The sequence below is a fragment of the Caenorhabditis briggsae genome, assembly GCF_000004555.2.
Source record: "Caenorhabditis briggsae complete genome, chrX, whole genome shotgun sequence".
NCBI classification, from domain to species: domain Eukaryota; kingdom Metazoa; phylum Nematoda; class Chromadorea; order Rhabditida; family Rhabditidae; genus Caenorhabditis; species Caenorhabditis briggsae.
In genome coordinates, this window is record NC_013491.2 from 3,073,161 (window position 1) to 3,084,030 (window position 10,870).

Here is a 10,870-nt window from a genome sequence, read left to right on the forward strand (position 1 = left end):
CTAAATTCCGCCGGTCGGAGCCTTCCTACTGCTCCAAAACGCACGTCTTCTTTTTTCCCCTCTTCTAGGCGCCTTTCTATCGATTTTCGAATGAAACGGCTGTGTGTGTGCGTGGAGCCCGCCCCTCACGCCGTCTGCAATCTCATAGACTGAAAATGGAAAGAGAAGACGAGAGGAGAGCCGAAAATTTTGTGTTGTGCTTGGAGTCATGAGCCCCCCCCCCCCCCCCGTTTTTTCGAGAGCTCTCATTAGTCATGCAGTCTGTGTGGCGCGTTGAATATAAATTTCGGGTCGTTTTAGTCTCGTCAAAATACGAAAACGAAATATACATATGCAATCATTTTATTCGTAAAAAATGAAATTCACTCTAAAGTGACAGGTAATGGGATCTGGGTTCTCACGGAGAATCTTCTATCAACTGGTTGGGGGAAACAGAGTGATCTAATATGAAAAGAGAACTGTAATTACAAGTATTATGGATGATGGTCAAGGGGAGGGATGGGCAAAGTTACGACCGGAAAAAAAGATTGCCGGGATATTAAACAAAGTTTAAAAAAAGAAAAAAAAAAGAAAAAGGAATAATTAATCAGGGAAAATACTGTAGCTGCCGGGGAGGTTAATACAAGTAAAAAAATAATAAAAAGGGAGAAAAATTGCATCACAAATCATCATTGTTGCTTGGATGGAGTGTCCTCTTGGTCCATTGGGGTGTCCGAGTCATCATAGTACGAGTCGGCCTTTCTGTTCTTCTCATTTGTGAGAGTATGAGCTGTGGCGTAAGCCATGGCTCCAAGAAGGACTTGTGGGCAGGTGACGTAGTGGATATTGGTGCAACTGTAGCGTTCGCAAAGTTGGGAGACCTGAAAGCAAGCGAAATTGATGATAGAAAGAAAAAATACATACAGTGTCGGTCAATATGATACATATACAAAAACACTTGAATTTCAGTTAATTTTTGATCATTTTTCAGGAGTCTGGAGCTCGGCTGTCAAGAGTCCGATCACTTTGAAAATTTTAAAGGTTATATAACAGACCTAGGTTACAAACTTGGCGTTTATAGAATTTTTCGAATTCCTTGTTTTTCAGTTATTTGCTGATTTCTAAACGATATGTTTTTTTGGCTCGTTTTCAGTAAAAAAACGGAAAAAAGGATGTCCTTCAAAAATCGGCAAATAACTGAAAAACTAGGATTTTTCGAAAAATTCTGTTAATGCAGAGTTTTCAATCTAGATCTGTTTTATAACCTTCAAAAATTTCAAAGTGTTTGGAAACTTGCCACCTGAGCTCTCGACTTGACAGCTGAGAACCAGGAAATAGTAACAATCGACTAAAAACATATTTTTGCGTATATTTCTGGCCAGCACTGTAGCTTTAGAGCAAGCTTTCATGATTTAAAAATCTCACTAACCTTCTCCTGCAACGCCTGATCCCTGGTTACCCAAATCGTGTACACTTTCGATCCAGCCAACTTCAAACACTCCTCGAGCATTGGAATATCCGACTCACTGTCTCCACAAACCAGACAGCTACCTTTGGACATGTTTGGCTTCAGTCGCTCCTTCACCAAACGGATTCCATGGCCTTTGTTGAAAATACGTCCCTTCAGTTTTGCCTGCAATCATTTTTTTTGAATGTGATAATTTTTACAATCGAATGCTCACCTTCACATAAATCTTAAAGTCCAAGTCTGATTCTCTCATCGTCAACGTGGTGCCAGTTGGGTCAAAATCATTGACAATCTTCACCAACTGCTCATGGAGCCGGGTGACTTTTCTTGCTGGGATTGTTCCATTCACATCTTGCTTGGCAATAGTGATGTGGCCACAATGCTTCTGAATTCCGCTTCCGATCCATTTGAATGTCCGGAATTCTGGTTTCTCGAGAAGCTCCTCAATCTGAAATGCAAATTATTAATATTTTAATTTGAATTTATTGTTTCCCTGATATCTTAACTTACCAATTCAAACACCTTATTCATCAAAGTCAAATCCACAGCCGAGAAAGAGCGATCCTTGAACTGCTGGGCTGGATTCAGATACCATTCTCTTCCAGCAGATGCTCCATATGCGTAGTATCCTTCTGGAATAGTGGCAACCTCAAGAATTCCGGTATGGATCAGTGGAGCGGTGGTGACAATGGCACAGAATGTGGCGCAACGACGAGCAAACTGTGCTTGGATGACTGCAGAGTAAGCTGGTTGGACACTAGTTGGGTATGAGCAAGCGTAGCTTTTCAAAGTACCATCACTAAAAAATCAAGAAATGAAAAATAGAAATTAGAGTATACTTCTCACCGATCAGTAAAGAATGTGTTGTAGTGAATTCCTCGCTGCAACATCTCAGCGGCCTGTTTGACCTCCTCGCTGAAAAGGATCGGTCCACCTTCGTAGAACGACCCAATGGTCTTGATGAACTCCTCGGCATTCTCATACTCATCAGATTGGATGAAAGACAAGAAGGCGAGATCTTTCTCCATCTCACTGAGCTCATCATGGATGTCATATGTAATCTTGAATCCCTTCTCCTCTCCAGACTCCTCATCAGCTTCTAGTGTCAGTTTGCTTGTTCCCTCGGGGCATGATGTTTCCAAAGAAGTCTGAATAATTTCGAATTTAGTTTAAGGTCAATTTTGTCTAGTTGGCGCATAATTCGGGAGTGCACAAGCCACAATTCGTGGGTACAATTCGGATTTTTAAAGTATTTTGCAGCCCTGAATTGCTTTGTGCCCTAATAAGCCCACAAGTGTTGTACACTCCGAATCATTCGCCTGTCTAGTTACCTTAGCATTCTCAAGAGAGAACTTGAAGTGTGGTCTGATAGGAAGTCCCTTCAACACACATTCAACTATTTGACGACGAACTTGCGCGGTGCGATTCATGAGTCCATAGAATTGTCCGAGTTGTTTTACCTGAAATTTTCTGTTTCAAGCCTTGAAAAAAAGGCATTGTGCCTACCTCGCATTCACTTATAACCTCGTGAGTCCATTTTGGATCCAAGAATTGGTCACTCCACTCATCAATGTCATGAACACAAAGGAACTGGTTTATTTTCTCTCCATGTTTGTTTCTGGTCTCCTTGCTCTCTGTGGCTGCAGCGAAGAAGTTATCCGCAAACGCTTCAGTGTTGGCAATATCTTCAACTCTGTGGTAGCACTTGCCCTCTTGTTCAGAGTAGAATTGGGCGTTGCTCAGCTGGACTTCAGTTCCAGCACCAGTGGATAGGACGAGGGAAGCTGTAGGATTGCACACGAGCATCTCTTTAGCCACCAAATTCATTCCGTCCTTCGATGGGGTTACTACTCCAATATCCATGGCGAGGTAGTGAGCAATAAGTCGAGATCTTGGTAGTCCATCTGTCTCAAAAATCACCGGTTTCCATTCAGGGTATTGTTCGCTGTGGAATTTCTGATTGATCAATTCTGCCAAAGCCATCACATCATCTTGGTACTGGCGATATGACTCAACGGATCTTCTATTAGTCACGGCGACTTGGAACAGGACATCTTTTCCAATACGGTCTGGGTACTTTTCAAAGTATCTCTGCCATGCGCGGAGTTTCTCAGCGATTCCCTTGGTGTAATCAAATCTCTCGACAGAGAAGAACAATTGACCACCATCGGCGCATTTTCCCATTATCTATAAAAAGGAGTTTAATGATAACACACTTTTCATTTTCGTTTACTTGTTTTCTGATCTCTTCTGCTTCGATGACGGTTTGAGGGTTTTTGGCGATGTTGACAAAGTCAGCGATCTTAATAGACACTGGGAACACACCAAGAGAGCACGCAAATCCCTGAAAACATGTTGTTAGGTTCACAGCAAACGTGCACAAAAAAATCTTACATCATGCTCTATGGTGTAGCGATCTAGACGAGAATCATAGTCAATCTTGGTTCTTTTAATATGATCAGCCACCAATTTTACAAATGTTTCTCTGTCACGACTGGTTTGGAATCCAACTTTTGTGAATCTCAACAGAGCACGAACGATTGGCTCTCCAACTGTTCTATACTTGGTCATGAAGTTTGCTGGCGGTTGGAATGGGATATGCAAAAAGAATCCGATCTGAAGTGACTCTTTTTGTTTTCCTTCTCTCTCCTCTATACTGCTCACATCAAGACTTCCTTCCAAGGATCTCATAATCTGTCCACAGAGCATCAGATGGTAGTCGTGGATCCAAATAAAGTCCTGAGCGCGACTATTCCTAGCGGCGTTGATCGAGAAGAGGTAGTTGACGCGGACATAGGCGCACCATTGCTCACGAAGTGCCTGAAAAATAGCATCAAACCGATCTTCTGAATTTAGTATGTACCTCTGGATCATTGTAGCATGGTGAAATGAACTGTGGCAAGTTGTGAAGCGCTGGCCAAAGAAGTCCGTTGCTAATTCCTCCGTAGTAGGTGTCATAATCGTCCTGGAATTGGAAAATATTGTATATTTTCATTTAAAAATTGGCAAGCAAGTAAATTTGAGAGTTTTTAAATAGGTTTACCTGCAAAATTTAGTTTATAAGCGGAAAAATGAGAGTTTATCGTTCAAAATGGGCATTTTCATGAATTTTCGCCTATACAGTCGGTATTTCGTGCGATTTTAACGGGGAAAATCGCCAGAGAAATTCGGTCAAGAGTTATCAGACAGATTTGTGAAAAAAAGTTGGAAAAACTACAAGATTCGCGAGAAAAACACGTTGTTTAGATGTGCGAAGAACGAAATGGTAGTGGTCGGCAGTTTGTACGCGTCGCACTGCGCAGCGGACCGAGAAAATCGATAATGCGCGTCCCTGTGTTCTATTGAACAATACTGGCTGTCAGGTTTGAGGGAAAGGTCCAAGAAGAACTAGAGATGGTCCTTAAGTGATTTCAATGCCCTAAAATTGGCTAGAAAATATTGAAAAATGGATAGAAATGACGTTAAGTAATTGAAAATGATGCAAAAAAAGTTTAAATGCATCATAATTGACCGAAAAGGTTCAAAATTGGCTCAAAACAGTCCTAAACCCTCAGAGTCACATTGCTGAACATGTTTTTGGTTTCCTGATATTCAAAAACCGTAACTTGTCCAATAGAGCGTACCTGGTTGACCACTACTGGGTTCAGTTGATAACTGTGCTTGTTGTAAGTGTTCAATACGGAGAGAAGAGACATATCGCTTCTGAAAATTCATTTTGCCATCATTTTCCCCTCAAAATGATCACTCACTCCACAGCTTGCTGTTTCGGAGTCAGCTCTTTTTTCTCATTCCGCTCTAATACGCAGAAAACTTCTCCAGCGCACGCTTGCTTGATGAGTGGGAGTCCAATGGAGTTCGTTGTAGTCGAGTGCTCCTGAAGATTGTACTTTTGTTGTTTTTGTTTCATCCCAAGACCCTAAAAATATCCCTACTTTGAGCTCCTCTTGCATGTTGACCCCCAGATTCGACAGCCATATGTTCTTCTTATCAGCCGACATTACTGGATCCACACACGCCACCAGTCCACCCGAACCTTGTTTGATCTCCCAAGACCCGCTTGTTTTTCTGCTGATTGACACTGGCGGTGCATTTGAGACGTTGATGACACGTTGCTAAAAAAACAAAGTGATGCAAAATTAGAGCTTTTAAATTATCGTGTACCTTATCGTGCGACATGTCGACCAGTGGCATTTGAGTTGGCGCTGTCTCTTCGTCCATGATGACATCATTGGCCAGAGTGACCATAGCTTGAATATTGTCTTCAGAGCCGTATTTGGATGACATTCTGGAGCTTTGACGAGAACGAGCAATCTAAAATGGTACTTTTCTAGATCTTCGGTATATTTTGACCCGTTTTGTACCTTCATCTGAAGATGACGATATCTCTCCGTGAACTGTTTGGCTCTGATGCCAAGCATACTCTGTCTGAATCCAGGAATTGCTGCATAGAGCTCACGGAGCCGATTCTTGCTATGATTCACATCATACAAGCACATGGAGAACAACAACGCCTCTCGGTACTGTGTAGCATATGTCAAATCTGAGTCCACCACTTGTGGGACCACTGCTTTCCAGTAAGTGACCTGCAGAAACATCAAAGTTGAACATCAAATTTCTTTTTCTTGCAAATTTTATATGTTGTTGTTGCATTGCCAACAGCTGACTCACCGTGTTGAATCCCAGCGTCTCCAAGAGCACAGAGAATATTTCGTCACGCGCTGATGGTTGGGTCAAGCACAGTTCCAAAACAATCGCCAAACCCTGGAAAGTTCAGAAGATTGAATGTTTTTGAAAGTTGATATAGAATTTTTTGATAGAATCAAATTGACAGCTCTGAACAAACCTTCAATGCCATTTCAGAATTCTTCTGTCTCTTCTTCCAGACTCCATAACACACTCGTATCCCTTCCTTGATGATCATCATGGACTCATCCTCTTCAGCAGATGATTCAGAAGTCGAAGATAGGGTGTCAACCTTCTCGTAGATCCTCGGAGCAACCAGTTGACCAGTTGTACAATCCATTTTTCTGGTTTCCACACGAACCTCGTTGGCTGGTATGCCCTCATCATCCTTTGCCATTTCATCATGGTCCTCGCTCTCCGTCATATCGTCACTTTCATCCTGATCTACTCCTTTCTCCTTTCCCGGTGTATATGGGCAGTCAATCTTCTCCATCACTTTCAGAAGTCTCTGAAAATAGGAAAATTGGTTATTAAGAGCGAATTATTGAATAATCCAAAAGAGTTCACCTCATTTCTCGGCGCTAGTTGTTTCTTACAAAACAGGATCCATTTTTTCGGGTCACACGAAAAAAGGAGAACCTTATCGGCTCAAGTTGTGACTGGAACCTCTCAGTGGCAGCGGGGTTTTTATACTAATTGCCATGGCAGTACAGTTCAAAGGCACAAAACCCGAAAAAAGAGAAAAAAAACTTAACCGGTTTATCAAATAAAAAAATCTTGATTAAAAGGAAAAAGAGTCGGTTTTTTTTTTTGGAAAATGCGATTATATCGGTTAGTTGGCAAGGTTTGGTCGGGTTTTGAACTGGCAATTCACAAAAAAAAATTAGGATTTTTTTTTTAATTTTGAGTGTGTTAAGTTCACTTGTTTTTCATGAACTACAATACCACTCAATAAAATATACAAAAACATATTTTTCAGTCGATTTCCGGCATTTTTAAGAGTCTGGAGCTCGGAGGCCAAGTTCCCGATAATTTTGAAAATACCTAGATCCAAAACTATACCTAGATCCAAAACTTTGCATTCACAGAATTTTTGGAAAATTCCAAGTTTTTCAGTTATTAGTTGATTTCTGAGAAACACCCATTTTGACCGGTTTTTGTACTGAAAACGTGAAAAACATGTGTCTTTCGGAAATCGGTAAAAATCTGAAAAACTTGAAATTTTCAAAAAATGCTGTGAGTGTTTTACATTCTCTAAAATTTTCAAAATGATCGGAAACTTGGCCGCCGAGCTTCAGACTTTTGAAAATAGTCAAAATGGGCGGACATCAGATGAAAAATCCGTTTCTGTATATCTCTTTGGCCGGTACTGTAGTTCATGAAGAACACGTGCACTTTAGACAAACCCAAAACTGTAGTTGCTGTCCTGATGTTTGAATTACTGAATTTGGAGATCAACTAACCTCTATTGCGTCTTCAACTGGGTCTTTGTCGCTTTTGGGTCTGTCGAAGGGGTCCATTTTGACTGGTGTGCAATCCTAAAAAACACATTTCTCAATTTCCAACTATCTATGCACAATGAAACTACCTCCGGCTCATTTTCAGTGCTGAAAAACACATCAGGTGGTGCTGTTGGCACCTTACCCGTGTCTACTCCATTTGCATTCATTGGGACTGCTGCGGCTGTTGTCGCCATCCCGTCGCTCATCGATTTCTGCAATTGTTGAACCATAAACAGGGTGGGGGAAAAATAAGAAAAAGAAGAACAAGTGGTTGAAAAACGAAAGAATCATGGAGCATCCTCCGATATCAACAAGGGAAAAAAGACGAAAAAACAGGGAGGAGGGCAGAGGGAGAGAGATTGTGTAATATAGGAAAAAGAGCATTTCTTGTTCTTTGCATCGGCTCTTCTTTAAAAGTGATGTGTTTTTCAAAGAAGATTCTTTGCAAGGAAGGGAAGCAAGAAAAATAGAAAAATGATAAGGAATAAATGAAACAATTTTTTCTTTTTTTTTTCTTTTTTTGTTTCGATATCTAAGGTCTTTATTAAAAAATTCTTCACAAACAAAGTAATAAACTTGTGATAAACATCTTCTTTTGCGATAAGAGACCGCGAAAAAATGAAGAAAAAACGAAGAAAAAAGAAGGGAAACCGGTTCAACGCGAAGAACTTTCGAGAACCGCTCTGCAGTTTAATGGGCCGGCGAGCAAGCTCGCCCCACCGCACCACTGACTTCCCCGAGCACCAATGAGCAGAGGGGCTTGGCAAATACACGCACACACAAACAACACTAGATCACTGCTAGCCCCGCTTGGATAGCATATTCCATACTTATTCAAAAAAAAAAAAACAGAAAGTGTTAAACATTAAAAAGCTTTGGAAAAATTTCTCGAACATCCGAAATGCGGGAATCTACGAAAGTCATGTGATAATAAAAGAGTCATTTCCCATCTTTTTCGACGAACTAAGACCTGTTTTGACCGCAAAAATTATCAATATCAATTGGGTGACATCTTATTAACTGTGATGGTAACCAGAACATTAAAATTAGTGATGTTAGGTCTTGGGAATTCAGAAAAAAAATAGAAAAAAAGTTTCTTTCGAGGCCAAAGATACAAAAAGACGCGAGTGTTGCAATGAGAGTACACACACAAAATTTTTGAAAGTCACACAACACACGCAAGCAAGCAAAAAAAGACCTAGTGCGAGGGAAAAACTGATTTTTATCAATTTGAAGGAAATTGAACTAGTTGCCGAAATAAATACATACACACCTTCTTCTTCAGTTTTTTCTTAGTGTTGTTACGGCCCCTGGTGGACGGGGGGAGAGAGAGAAAACCAATCTAAGCGTTCAAAGAACAAATGCACAAAACAAAGGAGGTGATTGGTGCCTGCCGCTGGTTTTTCACGTGAACTTTTGGCGAAGCGACACAGCTGGAATTGTTTTCAGTGGGAACATATGGTGGAGGATATCCTCCATTCCTCATCTTTTGAATTTTCTAATGGGGTTATTCAGTGTGAAGAATTTCAGCAAAATTGCTGGTTTTTCCTTATGCAGAGGGCAGAAAAATCAGCAATTTTTCTGAATTGCTGATTCTCTAAATAACCCCATAAAGAGCGATAGTGCCTGAAAGTTTAAAAATTTTTGCGTCTAAGAAATAAGAAAAGAGAGAAGGAGAAAAGCTAAAAGTGAAAAGTGACGTTTTCCTGTTATTTCCCGTTCAGAAAGTTTCCCGCTGATTTCTGAAGTTTGATCATATAAAGATAATCAGAATCGTTAAGGGACGCACGGACGCAAATAATATTTCTCCAGGTTTTTGTACCTAAATTTTTTTTGTTTTCTTATTATTGCAAATGTAACAAATACGACATCATGCAATCGTTTTGAGTTCATCTGAACTGGAGTGGTTCTCAATCATCAAAGATTATGGATGTTGGTATGGAACGGCGGTAAGAATGGAACATGTTGTCATGAGGGGTCTCGTGCACATCCTGTTTATTTGATAATAAAGATCAAGAACCCATGATGAAAGTCTAAACACAGTTCAAGGGACATGTAGCCTGAAAATTTTTGCAGGTCTTATTTTTAATTGTGTATAGACTGAAAACTCGTCAACTCATATTCAATGAAGTTTTTTCGAAAATTAAAATATTTTGTGTCCATCGGGTCCTTCTATTAAAAAGGCATTATTCCTTAAATTTTGAACAAGAATTCTAGAAAATCTTTTTCTAAACAAATCAGAAAAAATACCGGAGCAATGGAAGAACTCCCTCTAATTGAAGAGCCTCTGAAAAGGCAGGACTCTCAAAGTGTACCTTGAGATGATTGAGGAGCAGAACCTTCTAATGAAGTCTTTACGGTATAACGTGTTTCCCAAATTTTATTGAGTATGTTATCTCTAATTTCGCGGTTCGGTTTCTTGTAAAACTGCTGTCGGACAGCCATAACTTTCATACAGATTATTTATATTGCTATAAATTATTTGGAAATGCAATCAAATTATAATATATAACTAACTTCATGCCGAATATTTCTCAACTTACCATTTTTTTTGGTGTATTTCGTACAAATGCCGAATAACCGAAAAACTTTTAATAGGAGTGCCCACTAACTGTTAACTTCGAACCAACTTTTCTCGGTTTTTGTCAGAAATATGAAAAAGTGCTCAACTGATAACTTGCTTATCATAATATCAAACAAATTTTGTTAGTGAACAATTTTCGAATATCTTGCATAGGAACTGAGATAATGGGATTTTCAAGACAGTATTTTTATTCTTCGAGTTCATACTTCGACCTCAGAATTCTATCACATGCTATTGTACTAAAATTCATGCTATTGTACTAAAATTCATGCTATTGTACTAAAATTCAAATTACTTCTTTGTTCATTTTTTTCTAACAGTGTACTATTTGGAATTTATTGCAAAAAGATAAAAATGCGCTGATAACTCTTCTGACGTCATTTCCCTTCATTCAACTTTACTATATAATGCTTCATTCATGACCTAAAATTCCACATTAAAGAACCTGAATTGTGATCATTGAGTCTGCTTCATTTTCTTCATTTTCAGTATTTGCTAACCTGTTGTTTTGCTTTCTTTCTGACAAAAATTTTCCTCATTTTATTTTTTTTCTCTTATTTCCATTTTTCTTGAGAAAAATCGGATCCATGAAAAGTTTCAAAGTTGGATTCAGTTCCGTTTCATTAGCTTTATCGGTTCATCTGTTTTGGAACA

General features: G+C 39.6%; 1 protein-coding gene across 1 annotated transcript; it reads right to left on the bottom strand.

The window, feature by feature from the left end:
• Positions 1-668: 668 nt before the first annotated feature.
• Cbr-tps-1 lies at positions 669-7,862 on the bottom strand (the record flags this gene model as incomplete). The annotated part of the gene is made up of 19 exons (XM_045238951.1): positions 669-860; positions 1,409-1,612; positions 1,662-1,895; positions 1,958-2,246; positions 2,294-2,595; positions 2,740-2,907; positions 2,954-3,634; positions 3,681-3,791; positions 3,842-4,267; positions 4,311-4,412; positions 5,071-5,149; positions 5,197-5,321; positions 5,380-5,559; positions 5,609-5,758; positions 5,809-6,030; positions 6,116-6,208; positions 6,291-6,638; positions 7,594-7,668; positions 7,719-7,862. The coding sequence occupies 19 exons, from the start codon at positions 7,860-7,862 to the stop codon at positions 669-671; spliced, it is 4,125 nt and encodes a 1,374-aa protein (XP_045091956.1).
• Between the last annotated feature and the right edge of the window lie 3,008 nt (positions 7,863-10,870).